The sequence below is a fragment of the Fragaria vesca genome, linkage group LG6 (assembly GCF_000184155.1).
Source record: "Fragaria vesca subsp. vesca linkage group LG6, FraVesHawaii_1.0, whole genome shotgun sequence".
NCBI classification, from domain to species: domain Eukaryota; kingdom Viridiplantae; phylum Streptophyta; class Magnoliopsida; order Rosales; family Rosaceae; genus Fragaria; species Fragaria vesca.
The window spans coordinates 16,773,465-16,794,550 of NC_020496.1; the positions used below are offsets into that span (position 1 = coordinate 16,773,465).

At 35.1% G+C, this 21,086-nt stretch overlaps 1 protein-coding gene across 1 annotated transcript; it reads left to right on the forward strand.

Moving 5' to 3' along the window:
- The first annotated feature begins 406 nt into the window (after positions 1–406).
- On the forward strand, positions 407–21,041 carry LOC101312277 (ABC transporter C family member 13-like). The gene is made up of 36 exons (XM_004305433.1): positions 407–448; positions 619–659; positions 741–828; positions 926–1,081; positions 1,178–1,309; positions 1,626–1,726; positions 2,373–2,436; positions 3,078–3,326; positions 3,933–4,002; positions 4,119–4,179; positions 5,219–5,306; positions 6,622–6,740; positions 7,671–7,768; positions 8,150–8,216; positions 9,008–9,125; positions 9,243–9,359; positions 10,571–10,651; positions 10,788–11,039; positions 11,719–11,820; positions 11,905–11,972; positions 12,561–12,692; positions 12,818–12,965; positions 13,655–13,938; positions 14,133–14,289; positions 15,140–15,315; positions 15,390–15,501; positions 15,621–15,674; positions 16,654–16,776; positions 17,527–17,625; positions 18,081–18,173; positions 18,315–18,425; positions 18,497–18,658; positions 18,777–18,964; positions 19,135–19,324; positions 19,928–20,095; positions 20,460–21,041. The coding sequence occupies exons 1-36, from the start codon at positions 407–409 to the stop codon at positions 20,538–20,540; spliced, it is 4,392 nt and encodes a 1,463-aa protein (XP_004305481.1). The 3' UTR covers positions 20,541–21,041.
- Positions 21,042–21,086: the final 45 nt, after the last annotated feature.

The following is a 21,086-nucleotide window of genomic DNA, read 5'->3' on the forward strand; positions in this document are numbered from 1 at the left end:
AAGGACATGAAAACAAATTATAAAAGAGAACAAAATTGTAGACCATTTAGATTCATTATAGACACGTGTCAAAATCCAAATAAAAGGCGTAGGTAGGTTAGGTGAGAATATCCGTCTCTCACTGACCAAAACAATCTGAAATACGGCCAAAGAATAATAGGACAAAATTAAAGAATGATGAAAAGAGAAGCCTCCCTCCCTCCATGCTGAGGTTTCAGATTCCCATTCTCATTTAACTCGGAAATTAGAAATGGCGTCCACGTGAGATCACACTTTATCTTCTTCTTTTTTTGAAATTGACACTTTATCTGATGATCACTATAATGTTTAAAGTGCATGCAAATGGCACTTCGCAGCTTTTGACTCTCTCTCTCTCTCTCTCTCGGCAAACTGAAGCAGCACAGAAATGGACGACTTCATCAACCTGATTTGCCCTGATTCTCCATCCGTAAGCCGCTCTCTCTTTCTCTGCTGTTTTTCACCTTTTTGTTTTGTTTCGTAATTTTGATTTTCACCTTTTTTTTTCTTTCGTATTTTGATTTTCTCTCGTTCACTCAATTTTTGAATTCGTAGAAATATAAGTGATTGAGTCGTTTATTGGTGATTGTGAATTCACAGGTATGGGATGGGAATGGAGTTTCCAAGTGCTACGGGGACATATATCCTTATATTCTGTTTTGTGTAAATTACTGTTTCATAATATAATGGAGAACTGCTCCTCCTTAATTTACAATCCTTACTCTGTTAGGCTTTGCTGCAAATGTAGTTACTCTTGGTGTGATTTTCGTGCTTGGAATCGCGGCAAGGACTGGCACAAGAAGCTTGAGGGTGGGTTTTGTATTGATATTTGATTGGAACTATCAGTTTATTCGCTCTGTATGGATGATAGATAGTATGTAATGATGGGCTTACAAAATTTACTCAGATGAACTTTTCCGAGAGGTTGTTTTTGCACGTGCTTCCTGCCATCGGGGCTTGTTTAGCATTTTTCGACATTGCTTTACTCATGAAGAAAGATAGTACTGGTGTCTTAATCACACGACACGAATGGTTTTTCAGATGTTCCCAGTTTGCAGTCTGGGTAAGGGCTTCTTCTGTTATAACTTAATTGGGAACTACATGGTATATTATGTTATTTTTTTTAATCCATGATTCATTGGTTATTTCAAATATGCAGACAGTTGTCATACTCTTCTCAAGGTGGTTCAGTGCTTACCATATCTTTTGCAACCGCATCTTGTCTTTCTGGTGGCTTGTGAAAATGCTTTTGGCAGTGCTTCATTTGTGCACTACATATCCTTCATTCAAGGTACATTTTTTGTGTAGAGGTTTCTTATGGCTGATTAAATTCCAGTCCATGGTGGGCTGTAAAAGGCCGTTAAGTTTAAAAGGAAAATATTACTTGACTGTAAAGTACAGTCTGAGAATTTTCCATTTTGTAATCGGTTAGTTTTGAATATAAGATCTGTCCAGACCAGTTCACTTTTCACCACTTATGATGCCATTGATTTGTGTGGTTGAATCTAACTTGACTTTAGATTACATATGTTTAATAATGAAACGAGAGGGGGTAATATGATCATGTTTTGTAAATAGATTTTGTTATGAACTCCTTTCTCTGACAGGTCTTGTTGTCTCTTAAAGAGATTTGTACTGTTTCATTGGACGTCATCTTTGGTATATCAATTAACATCATCAGAATAAAGAGGGCATCATCCAACAGAAGGTATGAGCTGTTTATTATTATTACCCCAAACCCTTTACGATTATGATTACATAGGTTATATTGACAGTTCCCACTATATATTAATATACTGGTTAAATTACATTGATGATAACTTCATAGACGATAATATATAAAGCCGATTGGTCATACCTTTCAGCTCCTCATGAAGTAGGGGTTGATTGAGATCTTATTATTTAATTGTCATCCAGACAAAGAACCTGTCTGAATGACCTATATATTGATGTAGTTGCAGTCGATGAGTTACTCTGTGATCATACCATCTTTGATCCCGAACCCCAATGGAAAAGTTTCAACTTTTACAATCCAATAGCCAGTAGGGTCATACCCTGGGTTTGCTTCAGTGATTTTTATTTCTTAGCTTATTGCAGAATACTTATAGTGTCCTTTTTTTATATTTGTAAAAAATAAAGAAATTTGAATTATTTACTTCTTTTGTTAAAATTCCTAATAAGATGCCATATTTTTGGGAGTCAAATAATAAATGTGATATATGAGTGGTCAAACAATTGCTTGTCTCATAGTTTTCTTTATTATTTTAATTTTTCATATTTATATTTTCTTTAGTTTTTGTATAATGTAACATATTCATTTCTTTGTGCAAATGAAATCCTACAACTAAATGCAGTTCAATGGAAGATTCACTACTTTCGTCTGACATGGACCTCGAGGAAGGTTCTTTTAAGGACTCTGTAAGTTATATGCCACCAAATTACTTGATCATATTCTCTGTTCTGTTCAAACCTTTTCTATGCTGTTTTCTGGTTCTGCTTTACACTTGCGTAAGTATAAATGTAGATGCTGATATGCTTTTAAGCACAAATTCTATAAGGATGGCTATTCTAGATGAATGCATATTTTTTGGAAGATAAATTCTGAGTCAATGCATAGGAAACAGCAAATCAACCATAACTGCAAGGGTCATAATATCTACCTATATCGATTATCAGTGACATAAGATACAATATGGTAGTGCAAGAATGTGATTTCTTCTTTTTTGACAAACCCTTCATGAGTCTTTGTTGAAAAAGGGAAAGCTGTATCGTTCCTCTCATAGATTAAGAAGAGGAAAATAGAAAGATGACAAGCAAATTTTAGGAACATATCCTTGTACAGTAACTTGATCAAAGTGTAAAGCCAAAATGATAATTACATTTAGAACTTCCAGGCAACCAAGAATTATTGATCTGAAATATTTAATGCTGGTCATGTACTTTAATATCTGTCATGTTAAAGTTGAAATTGTTGAGAGTGAGATGCCTCCTCGGTCCTATTTGTTTCAGTCTTCTTTTGTAGCAAGCTCATACTCACCATCTTGTATTAATTTTCAAAGGGAGATGGTCAAAGCTATTTCGATCTTATGACATTCAGATCTATCACTTCTGTGATGAATCATGGTGTTACAAAGCAGCTTGAATTTGAAGATTTGCTTCTACTTCCCACTGACATGGACCCTTGTTCCTGTCATGATGCATTATTTAGCTGTTGGAAATCCCAATTGAGTGATTCCCCTGACCCATCCCTATTTAGGGCAATCTGTTCTGCATATGGATGGCCATACGTTCGTCTGGGATTGTTAAAGGTAATTTTTTTTTTCAGGTGAATGGGATTCTCCCTTTTTTGCTTTCATGTATCGCAATAGATGGGTTATATAGCTTTGTACATATTATGGTAGATAATTTGCCGCTGCTTTTAGCTCATGACAAGTTTTTCTTTGCAGAAAAAAGTAAACTATTCTTTTCAAACTATCTTACTTTCAGAAATTGTTTTTTTTTTGGGCATATGTTCTTCGAATGTTGTTAGTTGTAGAAATAGTTTCCTGCTTATTTCTTTTTTGCAGCATTGTGTGAGTGGCACTGCATTATAAATTCTGAAAGAATTTAAGACACCTCACTTGTGTATTGGTATTCCTTTTTTGTTTCTTACTGGGATGTCCAAGGTCTACAGTTTGTTTCAGTTATAGGGATCTTTAGTTCAATATGCTGACATTGCAAGCAAGAGAAAGACCAATTTACTGGAACTTACATGGCTGCTACTCAATACAGTGAACTTTTGGAGTTAATCTGATTGTTAATGAAATATGAAGCTTGATATATTAATGTTGTCAATTTCCTACATACTGTCATAAGCAGGCAAATAAAAGACTTGGCTTCTTACAAATATAATATTCTGAATCGTCAGTCTCCAGGTGCTTAATGATTCTGTTGGTTTTGCTGGACCGTTGCTTCTCAATAAGCTAATTCGCTTCCTTCAACAAGGTCTGTCATAAGCAGTTGAATATACTTATAATCTTTATCTTGGATGAAAAACATGTATAATCTTAAACATGCTACTTTATTGTTCACAGAATTTGTCACTTTTCTGTTTTTTTCAGGTTCTCAGAATTTGGATGGCTATGTTCTTGCAGTATCCTTGGGCCTCATATCTATCTTTAAGTAACACTCTGATCCTTGAACTTCAATGACATAATTAATGCAGTTTTTACTGTTTTCCTTCTTTTTGTTCTCCGCCTCCCCCTCTGCCTCTTCATCCTCATCCCCAACCCCCCCCCCCCCACCATCTACATTTTGATATTGCAGCTAGTGCTTTTCTTATATTTATTTATTTTGTTGAAACAAGGAATCCATTCCAGCCTCGTATAAATGAGTATTAGATTAAATAGAGTACTAGCGGACATAATGCCTAAACCATAGGAAATAGAGGGCATATAGTAATAGTTATCTATAGCATTTATGAGCCAATTGGGCACCTCCTCTAGCCCAAAATGGATCTCCCTTCTGCAACAGAAAGTGAGCAATCGTATGAGTAATTCCATTATATTCGGATCTCCCGTATTTTCTTGATTCATGATTAGTATCACATCCATAGAGCTCATTATTATTAGGTCCTGAATATTTTAGAATGAGACAATAGTCAACCTCTACAAGTACATCCACTTTTTCTCTTTTTATCATGGGTGAAACGAAGACTGATTTAAGTGGATGTGATACCATTTGAGGGCAGAACTCCCTTGTTTATGTTTCTTTGAAGAGTCGTCCGTTAAGTGTAAGTCTCCAATCTTTGGTGAATGGAGGTTCAAATCTTCAGGTTGATATTGGTAAATTGAACTTTAGGTATATTCACTTTCTGGCATAGTACGCACAAGATTATTGCTGAATGCCTATTTAACTATTGTCACCAACAGAAAAAAGTGATATGTGGATTGTACTAAACCTAGTTTTTGTCCTATTCTCCCTATTCTCCTACTTCTTTGTTCCAAAACTTGTTCCCGAAGAGTGACTGCTTTTGATATCTTTTCTTTATTAGATGTATACTTACAGTTAATCGATACAGAAGACCTTTTTCTTTGTGGATGCAACATTTCTAACAGTAAAGTTGAATTACTTTTTTATTTTTTTCCAATTTTTCAAATCGTTTTTGTTTCTAACAGTAAAGTTGAATTACTTTTTTTTTTTTTTTTTTCCAATTTTTCAGATCGTTTTTGGATACACAATATACTTTTCATCTTTCGAAACTGAGGTTAAAGCTACGATCTAGTATCATGACAGTTATCTATCACAAGGTATGCGTTTTATCTGTCCGTACCATGAATTGTTTGTACATGCAATTATACAACTGAGTGAAAATGGTTGTGCAGTCTTAGTGCTATGATTTTTTGTTCGGAAGATAATTAGCTAATTGAACAAAAAGCATCATATAAGAAGACAAGGTGTTTGCAACAGAAAATAGATAACTCCCTTTCTCTTTTTAAATATGAAAAAACAGAAAAGAAAATTATAATTCCCTCAATTCCTCATTATTTGAAATTAGTATTGAACACAATCTTCATTCATATTTGGGTCTAAAGAGAGTTATGGTAACATATCATTTGAAAGGTTCCTCTAATTTACCTTTCTCAAGATGATGACAAGCACATTATTCCACATTCAAATACATTAGATGTACCTTTAGGACTGAGGGAAATATTTAGTTGTTCAAAAATTATCAGTAGAATTTCAGAAATATATATATATATATATATATATATATTTTTTTCTTAAGCATGTGCTACACAGGATTTCAGAAAAAAAAAAATTAGTACTATTTATTTGTGATTTGTAAGGCAATAGAAAAGTTGGTAAACTTAACACTGTACCCACCTTTCTTCTTAGTAATTCTCATGAGTTGATTTATATTAGTTTATGTACTTGGTAGAGTTGATGCTTTCAGGTTGAATTAATGATGCTTTGCATTATCCAGCTTCTCGTTCTCCTACCTGTTGTAGAGTTTTATCGGTTAAATCACTTATGTAATGATGCTTAGGTAGTATGTTCTAATCTGAACTCTGTATACTAGGAAATGTTGTTGGAAATATGGTGAGCTTCCAAAATTGAGTGCATGCATCTGTGGGTTTTTCTTTTTCTTCCTTTTCCTACTGAGCTAGGCTTTTTATCTACTTTACTCCCTTGCTTTATCTCAATTCTCAAGTTTATTTTGGGAATTGTTGTTGCAAATATGGTGAGGATTGATTTGTTGAGCGAGAAACCTTCTGCTTTTGGCAGAGGAAAAAAGGCCAAAGTCCTTTTGTTGTTTTGGGGTAGCGTGCTCTGGGTGGTTTGGATGGAAAGAAATGAGAAATTTGTTTAAGCTCATAGTGCTGAAGAGAGAGAGTTGCATTCTGGACGTCTCCTTTAGGCTTCTGTTTCCAGGGAGTTTTAAGAATTTCACTTTATCATTTATTATGCCAAAGTCCAATACTGTATCCTATATAACAATAGTGGAAAGCAGTAGTATAGGATCTTTGTCCAGGCTGGTTTTTTGTTCTACTCTGCTTTTATGTATGCTTACAATAAAGCTGTTTCACTTTAAAAATAAAGAAGTTTTATTTTGTCTCCCAGTGCCTATGTATAAACCTAGCAGAGCGATCGAAGTTTACTGAGGGTGAAATCCAGACATTTATGGCCATAGATTCTGATCGTATTGTCAACTTAAGTAACAGTCTCCATGATATGTGGAGGTAAGAGCTATTTTATTCCGTTTGTTGTATATCTTATGCCTTTACTTTCTGGATGTACTAATGTATCATTTATTATGTTTATTCATTCATTGGATTTCATAAAGTCGAAGATTACTGGAGGATCCAAGTGTGTCACCTACAATAATACTATTTTCCCCTTTCTTTATAACTTAGCATTGTCTATTAAATACTTCCTTCAGTGGGATTTGTGATATGGAGTATTAAATGCGGCCTCATGTAAATTATAAGCAACAAGATTCTATAGCATGCCAAGGGAAGTGATTACGTGCATAGGCTGTTTTGACAATACAATTTATTTGAGGTTGGTCCATGGAAAAAGAGCTTGAAAGTGGCAACACAAGTTTTCATGGGCCTTTGTACCGGTTTATGAACAAAGTGTCAATTACAATATGTTTCAATAACAAAAGTATAAGTGTCTACTTAAAAACACACTAGACAACTCTCATGTTATATGATAACTGGTACAATGAGTGATGATATTCCACACCCTATCTACCATGTCGACAAGGCTGAAGTCTTTTCTTTACTGTCTATTCAAAGATTTCTGTACTGATTACTCTTTCAGCTACTGAAAAAAGGAGAAGGGATCAGCGGGTTGTAATCACTATTCTGAAAAGCTCAATGTAGACCCTGATATGATTCTGTTTTCCTGTTTTTATAAATTAGTATTGTAGTTTACCAGTGGTAGTTTTTGTTCAGTTAATAAAGATGCTCATTTTTGTAAATTATAAGGTTGAATTACTAACTAATTAAGGTTATTATTACTTTTAACATGGCTTATAATTGTTCTTCTTGAGATGATATCACTAGCCCATTGTGTTCTCAGTATCCTTGTGTCAAGTTTGTAAATTAGTGGCTTGATCCCCTATTTATGGTTTACTGACCAGCCTATTTCCATGAATGTTTCAGCTTGCCTTTACAAATTGGGGTGGCTCTATTCCTTTTGTATACACAAGTCAAATTTGCATTTGTTTCTGGGCTTGCAATTACCATTGCATTAATACCAGGTACCTTTGATTCTTGGATGGTTTTTGGAATCAGCAGGTCACAGTTTTAGATTTATTTAAGCATTTAAGTTATTGAATCACTTGAGCTGATGCAAAACATTTATGCAATAATGAAAAGACCATTTTACTTTCTATAAAAGTTATATATGCAGTGTGTGGATCAAAGTTATTATCAATATGTAAAGAGTTAGCTTGGTTTATCTTGTAGTAACAGTTGTATGGCTGGGTAGATTTACATATAGGTTCGTAATCTCCATCACAATGGACTTTTAATCCTTTCTACCTGTGGATGGCTTGGAAGTATTGGTACTTGGAAATATGTTAATAGTGTAGTCAATCACTTGATGTAGTTTTGTTCTGATTGAACTTTTTGTTCTGTAGCGAATAAATGGATATCTACGTTGATTGCGAGGGCTACAGTAAAAATGATGATGCAGAAGGATGAGAGGTATATGCACTTATTTTTTTTATTTTTGCTTCTCATTTATGTGACAGTATAAGCTTGCTCAGAACATATTGGTTGCTTTGAGGAAATTAGATTTGTAGCATGCAGTAATAGTTGTTATGTTAGTTAATTTTATAGGAAGTGGTTAAACAATGTATATTAAAACCAACAAATGGAAAATGCTACCATCACTCCCACCTCATGTGTGGGATGGAAATGCATGTGTTTTGAGACACCTGAAATGGAAATGAAATACTAACCTCAGATAGTTACCACGATGAATAGATTGTAAACATCTAATCACAACCTGATATCCCTCTAAGTTGGTGCGACCCCTAAGTTAATAAAAGAACAATGCATCTGAGCCTATTAGACCAACTCAATTCACTTGGTGAATTCCATGATCACTGTAATTTGAAACTTCTTTCAGTCTGGAATCAGGTTACATTTAGTTTAGAATCATGGTGGTTAAGCATGTTAAAATAGTTATTATTGAGTTGAATAAAATATTCATATATAATTGTCACATAGGTTATATTATTTTATTTTAACAGACTCTGACATCTGTATGAAATACCTCTATGAATATAATGACTCAGGAGCCTGTTTACAAAATTTCTAATGTTATCTGGAGAAAACATGCTATGACAGATTTTCCATTTTTGCACTTCCATCCTTGTAGTTCCAATGTTGTATCTATCTCTGGCATTCACTGGACCCCAATAGTGTAAGCTGTTAGTCAATGAGCCAAAGCTACTTATTAGGCTGACGTTAGTATCCCGGCTCCTTGGCAGGATCAGAAGGACGGGTGAACTTTTGACATATATCCGCACTTTGAAAATGTATGGCTGGGAGCTCCTGTTTTCTAGTTGGTTGATGGAGACGAGATCATCAGAAGTTATGCACTTAACTGTATGGTTCTACTCTAATTCTTGGAGTAGCCAAGAGAAATACAAGTAATGAGATATTGTTCCTTTTCTTTTACTGCTTGCTGCATGAAATAATGTTCGATTTTCTTACATTTTTCAGACGCGGAAGTACTTGGATGCTTGGTGTGTATTCTTTTGGGCCACGACACCAACTCTTTTTTCTCTTTTTACATTTGGACTTTTCACATTGATGGGGCATCAACTTGATGCTGCAACGGTACTAACTGTTCTGCTAGCTTATACATACTCGGATCTTATGAATTTTATTATCTATGCATTTGATGTGGGAGCCAAGTTCCAAGTATAAAAGTTAATTACTAATCATATTTAATTATGAGTTCTCCTTTATATAAGAAATGAAAACCGCAAATGCAATATTAGGTTTCTTTTGTATTTTGAGATATATATATATATATATAGGGCCCTTCTACTAAGGGATCCCTTTTTTTGACATATATGAGGGATCAAGCATTAGATCTACTTTTCAATCACATTTTTCAATCTTAACCGTTCAGTTTTTAGGTCCTAATATGTAGATCACTTCTGCAAAATTTCATCCAAATTGGTGATCGTTAAGGTGTTCAAAACTGCGAATTAAAATTATAGGCATGAACGGTTCAGGTTTGGCAGATTTGATCCATCAATTGATTTCAGTTAGTTTGAAGCCTTAACGATTACCAAATGGGATGAAATTTTGCAGAAATGATCTACATATATACATCTAAATATTGAACGGTGGAGATGTTGATATGTGATTGAAAAGTTGGTCTAATGCTTGATCCCTCATATATGTCAAAAAAAGGGATCCCTTAGTAGAAGGGCCCTGTATATATATATATATACAGTCCTTTTCAGATACGGACGTCCGCACCGCCTTAAGGTGTGGATTTCTCTCCGTTCGCCACCGTACGGCGCCAGCGAGGGCGTGCCTCCACCCCAGCGGACTCCAGCAGCTTCCCCGACCACTTTCCCTCCCCGGCGAGTCCGCTGAATTCCAGTTTTCCGGCCAGATTGACTTTGTTTGAAGTTTTGGGTGATCTGGCCGGAAAACTAGAATTCGGCGGACTCGCCGGGGATGGAAAGTGGTCGGGGAAGCTGCTGGAGTCCGTGGGGTGGAGGCGCACCCTCGCCGGTGGCGAAAGGAGGGACGTCTACACTTTAAGAGCCGCGCGGACGTCCGCACCTGATAACGATCGTAAATATATATATATATTTTTTCCATAATGTTGAATGATCAAATGTTGTCAGTTAGGTCTTTTAAGAATTCCTTAGTGCATTAGTTTAAGGCAGGAGTGTTCTAATTTCTCTGTGACTGATTCCTAGAATACTTCCAGTGTGAAGTTGTATCCTTTCTATATTTTATTATTCTTTGGACACTGGCTGATTAGATTTGAAGAAAAGCTCATCTCTGTAAAATTCCAACTGCAGGTCTTCACTTGTGTTGCCCTATTTAACACTTTGATATCTCCTCTAAACTCATTCCCATGGGTCATCAATGGGTTGATTGATGTAAGTTTTCATATTCGCTTCAGTCTAAACTCTAATGTCAAGGTTTTATTTATTTAGTATCCTTTTATTTTATTTATATTTCTTATAACTTTTGCAATTGTGTGATGAAATCATACTTCTCTTTACTCTATAATAGGCGGTCATATCTGTTAGACGGTTGAGCAGATTCCTATCTTGCTCTGAGCGCAAGTCAAAGCTGGAAAAGACATCCGATTCATCACCACATTTCTCCAATGATCTATCTGAATTTACCTTTGAAGATATGGCTGTTGTGTTTGATGATTCATCTTGTTCCTGGTCCAGCAGCGACGAAAAGGAATTGAATTTGGTGCTGAATCATGTCACTCTAGGTATTCCAAAGGGTTCCTTCATTGCAGTAATTGGAGAGGTCAGGATAAGTGTATAAATTTAATTACTTCATTTCTGGTAACTTGTTGGCATGCATTAAACAATGTACCGATAACTTTAATTACTATAGGTTTACAAAAGTTTTCTGTTACAAGTCAGACATGATATCTATTCTTGTGGCTCATATAGGAGTTCCTTTTCATCATCTTCCGCTATAGTTAAATAGCACCAGGGGACTAGGCTTGATTTCACCATCTTTTATGATTACATTAAGACAAGATCAATTGTGTACTTCATTAAATATCTCCCACTAACTCCATGTAAAACCTAAAAACTGCGAGTACTAGAGTAAAGTTGCCCTACTTTATGTAAGAAAGGTTCTGATGATGCAATTTGGTGCTTAAGAGGCAAGAACAATGACCAAGTCCAAGCATCTTATATATGTCAACTGTTAGATACTGATAATAGTTTGGACTTATTATCCCTATGGTGCAGTTCTCTGATGGATTTTTATAGTAATTAGGCAATACTCCTCTATCGTTGTAGAAAATTGAGGCTTTGGCTAAGGCAAGAAATTTCTTTCACATTTGTTAAATATAATAACACAATTTAGTACGTAGATAAATAAAAAGTTTTCTTGAATATTGAAATATTCGTATAAACCTTTCTTCTGGCATATAGAGTTTAATTTAACATCTATTGCATTTACAATTTCTCAGGTTGGTTCAGGTAAATCATCGTTGTTAAATTCCATATTGGGTGAAATGCAACTAGTCCATGGATCAGTATACTCTTGTGGATCTATAGCATATGTACCACAGGTTTGTAGACTAGTCCGAGTGCTGATGGACCTCAATTCTCGAGAAATATAATTCATCAAGCTTGCCTCTGTTTTGAGATTGCAGGTCCCATGGATTCTGTCAGGAACGGTCCGTGACAATATACTCTTTGGAAAGCAATATGATCCCAAAAGGTATGATTCTATTGAATAATGAACTTGCGTGATAATGTGATATCCGTCCTTTCCCCCAAAAAGAAATCAATAATTTCTAACTGTATGTTCCAGTAGTCATATATAATTTCCTTATATTTTACATTTTTGGTATCCACAATTTAGGATCCTACTCGTCTTTGATAGTTTGAGATTAATAAGAGGATGCTTCTGAACTGTTTGGGACTAACACAACAAAATATTGGGGATTTCTGCTCTTGGTTGCTTAGAAATACAGTAACTTTCAATCATTTTAAAGCAATAATCATATGTGGAAATTTAAAATACTGCGACAATTAAGACAGAAAAGTGACTAATCATAGAACTGGATTGTTGGATATAAGATATAAGACTTTAGAGATATTATTAATCCAATCACAGACAGCTGAGCTAGAAAATAGCTATGCTCAGGAGATCTTTGACTCAACAATACAGGGTAGACAAGCCTTCACTTCCTAATTACGAACATGATTGTTCATTTTTCTGTGAAGCAGATAAGATTTTTATATTTATCTTTAAGGGAAATGTTTATCCAATTTACTAAATGTGAACCTTCTTTTATATCAATAGATACTCGGATACTTTAGAGGCAAGTGCTCTAGACGTTGATATTTCAATAATGGTTGGAGGTGACACGGCTTATATTGGAGAAAAAGGAGTCAACTTGTCAGGTGGACAGAGAGCTCGAATTGCTCTGGCAAGGTTATTTCAACACTCTATACCGAATGTGTCTAGCTAGTATTCAGCTCCAATCCCGCATTTTGTCCTTCCTACCAAGTTTTTTTTTTTTTTCCGACTGATTATATTTGGACATTGTGGAATTGCAGGGCTATTTATAATGGCTCCGATATGTTTATTCTTGATGACGTTCTCAGTGCAGTTGATGCAAGAGTTGCTCGATGTATTTTATACAATGCAATTTTGGGCCCACTGATGAAACAACAAACTCGTGTGCTTTGTACGCATAACGTTCAGGTTATCTCTTCTTTTCTGATTGCCTTTTGTTCTCTTCTAATTTTGTTTTGTTTACATAATTTGAACATAGAAAGATCACTAGGACAGTTTACTTAATTTGAACACAAAAAGATCTACCTTTTTTTTTTTTTTTTTTCTGATTGCCTTTTGTTCTCTTCTAATTTTGTTTTGTTTACTTAATTTGAACATAGAAAGATCACTAGGATAGTTTACTTAATTTGAACATAGAAAGATCACTAGGACGACATTTCTCTGAATAATCTTTGAAATTTCGTACATAAACGAGTAATGCAGTTTGAATGTAAATCAGAACCATAAAAGTTTATACCAATTTAGTTTTATGAGAATATGACTATCAACTTAAGAATATTAATGGGGTTGGAGTTCTCTGAGGAATCTATAAATTCCATTTTGTAATAGTCTGATAAGTTGGCTTATTTTCCTTTCTTTCATATTGTCGTAAATAGAAGCTCCAGCTTTCCAAGTGGGTTATTCTTATTCATTTTCTGTAGATTTGCTGCTGGTCGATTTTCTAGATTCAAACCTTTTATAACTAGTATTATTGTATTACTCTGTGTATAATTTAGAAAATGCTGAGTAGATTAGCAAGGAGAAACTTCTTGTATTGTTCTGTGTATACCTCCATTTATTGGAACTTTGAAAAATTGTGATTTTTTTTTATTGTACAGGCAATATCTTCTGCTGATACAATTGTTGTTATGGAAAAGGGACATGTAAAGTGGGTGGGACGTTCTGCGTGTTTGCCAGCTTTATATTCAGCATTCTCTCCACTGAATGAATTTGATAAATTCTCACTCAATGAAGGAAAAGGGTGCAATGGAGCTGCAGATACTCTCAGAAAAGACCAACAAAATCTTCCCTTAGAGAAAGATATTGTGCCTGCTTCAGAAGGACAAGATTTTATTGAAGTTGAGGCACGGAAAGAAGGAAAAGTAGAACTCTCTGTCTACAAGTGAGTAAACATTTTCACCATCTATTAGTTTATTACTTTCTTTTGATGATTTAATACTCATTTTAGTTTTACTTTTCTTGGAAAGTTTATGGGTAACATCCCTTCATGTCAGATATTGCATAAAGGAAAAAATTGTTGTGGCTATTGATATAGTTTGGGTTTTCCAAATTTAAGTTTGCATTATTTTCTTGCAGGAATTATGCCACCTTTACTGGTTGGTTCATTTCTGTTGTAATATTTCTATCAGCAATCCTAATGCAAGCTTCTCGTAATGGAAATGATCTGTGGCTGTCATATTGGGTTGATGCAACAAGAAGTAGCCAGGAAGGATACTCTACATCCTTTTATCTGGTACACCGCTACCCCTGTCTTCTATATTAGGGCATGATCTTGTCATTTCCTTGAAACAGATGGATTGAAAACTTTTTCCATAGTCCGTGTACGGTTTTCCAAATAGTAAAAGATTTCAAAAGATAAATTAACAGGCTTTTGCAAGACAATTTTATCAAATTCACAGACTTGTATCAGCAGATTGTCGTATAAGAAGAATTAATTTGTAGTATAACTAGGCACTTAATCATTCTTTCTCTGTCTCTATTGTTTTTCCTGTGATTTTGGCTATTTTCTACTTGGATCCCTGTAGTTCCAGTTTTTGTAGTCAATGATAAACAAAAGAATCCAACGAATAATTCCAAATTTGTCATTCTTCCACTAAATTATTATAATAATTTTCGAAAAGAAAAAAAGTTTGTTTTCTAATGTCATTAGAGCCGTCTTGTAATGGTGTAGTTTCATTTTTGGTCAACACTGTATCAAAAAGTTAAAACCATAATTAAAGGATGCAAATATTCTTTCAATGGTTTTCCATGGTTCTCTCCCTATCGTCTATCACTTAAATAATGCTAAACAATATCCGCATGTATTTTTTTCTTGGATTGTGTCATAGTGTTTACAAATACAATGTAATTCTGTCAAGGATACCGAGGTACGATCTTTAGAACAAATCTTGTTCAACTAAGGTCGGATTTACTGTTTAACTACATTTACTGTTTTCGGTTGAAAGTTCAAATGATGAACTTACCTTTTATACTGCTACAATCTGGATAACAGATAATGCATTTATTGGAAAAAAAACATGTGGGAACCTGAATTTATTAGTTAGATGCTTTTCTTTTTTGTTCTGAAAATGTTAATTATACAGGTTATACTGTGTATCTTTTGCACTGCAAATTCAATTCTTACATTAGTGAGAGCCTTCTCATTTGCATACGGCGGCTTAAGAGCTGCAGTTAAGGTGCATGATACCCTGCTGAATAGGCTTATCAATGCGCCTGTTCAATTCTTTGATCAGACACCAGGTGGAAGGATACTAAACAGGTTAGAATTCCTTTCCGCTGTTCCTCATTTATCGACTGCATTTCAATTTTCTACTTATTCTTTTTATTTTGTAGGCTATCTTCAGATCTATACACAATTGATGATTCTCTTCCCTTCATGCTTAACATTCTCCTGGCCAATTTTGTGGGCCTTCTGGGAATTGCAATAGTTTTGTCTTATGTTCAGGTATGGTGTAGATTTTTGAAGATCAAACGTATTATTGTTTAATCTTTTTCTTTAGAATTTTGAACTTTTTTTCCCATGGCCATCAAATGTTGTCCTAAAGAGTTTATGCCAATCTCTAGGTCTTCTTCTTGCTTTTCCTATTGCCGTTTTGGTATATCTACACCAAACTTCAGGTACACTTCATGTCTTTTATATAATTTCATTGACAGATCCCGGGTGCAGATATAAATTTCTCAAACCATATGTCAAAAATTATACTTGATGTTAATAGAATACAGTATCTTCACTCTTAGTCGAATGTGTCACTAGAACAGAATTTTCATGTGTTATCTGAGGAAATAGAGTGATACTTCACAGTAGAATGAGAACTATTAGTTATCCAAATGCCAATATAGATGGGAGCTATAGTTTAAACAAGTCTGGGAAAGTTCCTTGCATATGAGAAGAATCAGCGGACTCTGATAGGTGGGAATAAATTAATTCTGGAAAAAAAAAAAAATAGTTTTTTAAAACTCACTGACTCAACATACTCACAAGCTTCTATTTATAGTGGACTAACTAATGACCCTTGAGATGAAGCTTGGTGAATGGAAAGTTTAAGGAACATAAACTAATTTTTGCAGAAACTTTCCATTCTAGGCAACTGCATAATAGTTGAAGGAGCAGAAACTTTAATCCGAAGTTTTTGCATAACTAATTTTTTTCAAGAATTTGAATCTTCATCTCTCAGTGAATGGAAAGTCCCAAGATTCTAATTTTTGGGAACACCACATTTTGTACTTCAACTCTTTGATGTTGATTGTTCATGTTAAAATATTAAGCAATCTATCAAAGAATTGTTATACATACCTTGATTGTTCATGTTAATGTATTTGACAATTTGACTTGCATGCTAAAGCTAATACCTATCCATTGGGGAAGTATGGTAAACCAACAAGATTTCACATGGTTGGACCATTAAAGCATAAATTTGGCAGTTAAATCTCAAACTGCCCACTGTTAATCTGATTAGACCTACAAATGTGATAGATTGCTTCTCTGATCTCTAAGATCTTATCAATGTGTGAGAAATCATTTTAAACTAGAATAAAAGTTAGAGCTGCCTGGTCAATAGAAAACTTTACACTTATTCTAACCAGCCAAATTTTACAGTTCTTTTACAGGTCAACATCTCGAGAATTGCGAAGGCTGGACAGTGTGTCTCGATCTCCCATATATACATCCTTCACAGAGACACTTGATGGATCATCAACTATACGGGCGTTCAAGTCTGAGGTAGATAATGAACTGAATGAAGTAACAACTAACATTATTCATCCATTGGGTTAGATAGTACAGTTGCTTCAAAGGGCAAAAATATAGAAAAACCTATGGGTGCCCATGCACATACAAAGGTGCACTACCACCACCCTCTAGACTTGATATGTTCTAAGGAGACATAGCTTACCACTTTCATGAATTTTGAGTAGTTCCAGCCAACGAGCCTGGGGAAAAAGACGATGATTGAGAGGTGCTAGAGGCAAGGTTGGGAGAGCTGGTAATGGCCCTAGTGGAAGTAGTGGTAACTTCACAAGTTTTGGGCTATTTAAGTACTATTGTGGTCTCACTTCATGTATTCATTTCAAAGTATCACTAATGATACAACTTATTCTAGTTCCTTAGTATAACACATATTTTATTTTTTCTTACTTTTTTTAGAGTGGACACTGTACCTTTGTTTGTGAACTACTAATGTGGCCTTGTTTGTTTTTTTTATTCTGTGACCGTGATGAATAATATTGACTTGCTAACATCTTGAGCTTTTCTAGTCTAGGGGTTTTCTAACATGGTATAAAAGTTTAAAGTTCTGCTTGTAGGAGGTTTTCTGTATGAGACCTTGAGTTAGAAATTTCCAGTCCTTACTCCTTTCTTCCTTGGTGGGGTTGTAGGAGGATAATACATTGACATACATTGTTGACCCACTTTATAACAGCTTATGCTTCTTGCATCTGGTGGTTCTTTTACTTTGCTTCTGGTCGTGCGCAGGACTTCTTTTTGGCCAGATTCACTGACCAGGTGAAATTGTATCAACAAACTTCCTACACAGAGTTAAATGCAAGTTTGTGGCTTTCCCTACGTCTTCAGGTAACCGTGTATCTAATAAATACTTTACTAAGCCAAATCCAAAAGTAGTATATACATTTAAAGTATATTCCTATTATCTAAAGCAAATTGGGTACGAGTTTAGTTGCAACTCATAGTTCTTTCTAAGAGCTATGGTTGGTTATATATAGTGCTTAAGATTTGTTTGCTTAAAAGAAGAGTGGTATGTATAGTCTTTTTAAATTTACAAGAAATAGAATGAACAGAACCTGTTAAAAGCAGAGGTAAAACCACAGATATCACTAATCCCTGACATTGCAAAAATGAGTTGAACCCTATGGTCAGCTCTAGTAGCGGGATACCTATTATAGCGGGGAGCTTTAGAATATACAATAATTTTTAGCCCACATCCTAACAGCTTCAACTTTCGGGATAGTGTACGTAGCCGAATAGAGTTTATCATAACATTTTTTAACTCACATGAGATGTTCTTTCAGTTGTTAGCAGCATTTATCATCTCATTTGTTGCTATTATGGCTGTTCTTGGATCTCATGGTGGATTACCAATTGGTTTCAGTACCCCAGGGTTGGTAAGCTCTTTTGAACTTCATATATTTGACAGAAAGTTTGCTCCTAAGGGGTGAAAAAAAGACAAAGAAGCTGAAGTCTTGTAATCATTTCCCTCGTGTCCTAATTGAATTGAGAACTGATGGTTATGCATTCTGTTATAGGTTGGTTTGGCTCTATCTTACGCAGCTCCAGTTGTGAACTTACTGGGAAGCTTTTTGACAAGTTTCACTGAAACAGAGAAAGAAATGGTTTCCATTGAAAGAGCTCTTGAGGTACAAAGATGAACCTTCGTCTAATTTATGTTCCTACTAATTACTTATGACTTACAGTTAACACTTAACAGTATATGGAGGTTCCTCAAGAAGAAGTTCATGGACTTCAATCTTTGAACTGCAATTGGCCATATCAAGGACGGATTGAATTCCAAAACGTTACTTTGAGATACAAGCCATCTTTTCCAGCTGCACTTTGTGATATTAGTTTTACTATTGACGGAGGGATGCATGTAAGAGCAGACAGTACCTGATATTGAATTCATCTTGTCCAATTTATTTCAATGATTATGTGTTTGTCTGTCAAAGTTCATTTGGTTGTCTATTCATTTTCCCTTGATTATTAATCAGGTTGGTATTGTTGGAAGGACGGGAGCTGGAAAATCTAGTGTCTTGAATGCTCTTTTCCGCCTCACACCAATATGCACAGGATATATCCTTGTGGATGGTATAAACATAGCTACTGCTCCTATCAGGGATCTTCGTGGGCATTTCTCTGTTGTTCCTCAAACTCCATTTTTATTTGAAGGATCATTAAGGTACTTGTAGTGTCATGTACTTAAGATTCTTCATTTTCATTTGATACTAATGCTGACTCTTATAATTTCTGTTAGCTAAAAGGCTATGACCAGTAATACATTTTGTTTGATTACATTGACTACTCTACTATTAATCAGTAAATCGGCATGTATGTCATCCTAATTTGTAGGGACAATCTGGACCCATTCAGGCTGAGTGATGACTATAAAATTTGGAAGGCTTTGGCGAGATGCCATGTCAAAGTGGAAGTAGAAGCAGCAGGAGGTTTAGATATTCACCTAAGCGAATCTAGGATGTCCTTTTCTGTAGGGCAACGGCAGCTTCTTTGCCTTGCGCGTGCACTTCTCAAATCTTCAAAGGTAAGATGTTCCACATTTTCTACACTAACAAAGATTGCAATAATGCTTGAAGAGGAGCACAATAAAATAACCATACTTTGAATTGCGATTTAGATATCAAAGCACTTCTCGAAGTTTCTTGTTCAATTTTACACAAAAGTTTTCTTGTTTCTAAGAAGTACCTTATTGCACTCTATACGGATAACTCAGACTTTTGTTGTACCAAGGATCCATTTAACATGCATCAGTGGTACCACCCTAGTCGCATTCGCAACCATTTCAATCTTGTTAAAGTGCTTTGATTAACTTCTATGTTTCAGAGATATTGACCTCATCACTTCTTTTAATTCTTCTCTTCGAGCAAACTATAATTTCTTAAAGTGCACTTTATTCAAATTTACATGTCTGTAACTGTTATCCTGAGAATCTAAATGGAGAATGTTTTTTAAATCTCTAATCAATCCACAATTTTACCACTTAAATAGAGGCAGTTTGGCCTCGCAAAATATATATCAGTGGACATAATTTGGATGTGGTTATGCAGGAGAAGTTCTGTTGCATGGTTCCTGTTAGGGATGAAATTTTTATTTTATTTACAGATGGAGACTGACACTAAATTTTCAGGTCCTTTGTTTGGATGAATGCACAGCTAATGTGGACACTCAAACAGCATGTACCTTACAGAAAACCATATCTAGTGAATGCAGAGGCATGACAGTTATCACAATTGCTCACCGTATTTCCACCGTTTTGAATATGGACGATGTCCTGATCCTCGATCATGGTATCCTGGTAAGTCATATGGGTTTTTCAGTACCCTTGTGTACTTCTATTTTTGCCATTCTCTTTTATCAATAATTTGCATGAAGAAATGAACTGTTTGAAAGAAAAGTGAAAACTGTATTGAATTGTTCATGTGGCATGTGTTTCATACTTTGATTACTTCCCCAATGATGAATACTCTCTGACTTATAGTTGAGGACAACCATATAAATTGAAACAATCATGCAATATTCCAATTGAGGAAAAAGAAAACTATGCTATGTGATGACTCAGACTATCTTTTTCCAACTTCTAAGGTCCTTTACATTAACTGGTTGAATGTTTTTGGAAAATACTTATACCTCCTTGGTTGTCCCATGACTCTCATCTGTAGGTTGAACAGGGAAATCCGCAGGATCTCTTACAGAATGAGTTCTCCAGATTTTCCAGTTTTGCTAAAGCGTCTACGATGTGATGAGCCAACAAGTACAGCTGTTCTCATTGCTGACTTCTTGCCAATGGCAAGGTTTACCTACAATAGAAGCTATATCATTGCTAGGTGGAGTACCTTTGCATAATCCTCAACGTCACTCAGGAACCAATTAATATCACGGTAAATACAGTGACGTGACTTCTATGAAGATAAGCATCATATGATGAACGAATATGTAAGTGACTTCTTATCAACTGCTTCTGAAGCTGAAAGCACAAAACTGGAAGTAACCCTTTTCTTAGATTACAACGTATCCTAGATGGATAGACTTAGAATTACATTCGTAGTGGTATAAAAGACGTATTTATTGATATCTGGATGGCCATCTATGTGAAAAACATGATGCTAACCACATGGAACAAAATGATGCTATTACAGTGGCCATATTATTAGGATTATAGGAGTGTGTTACTCTAGGGTAGTTCAAATTGTAACCTTAAATTTTCTACTCGATGAAAATATCTCAAAATGTAGCATTCATCTCTTTTAACGTTTATTTTACTTTCTGCTCTTAGCTTTCAATAATCC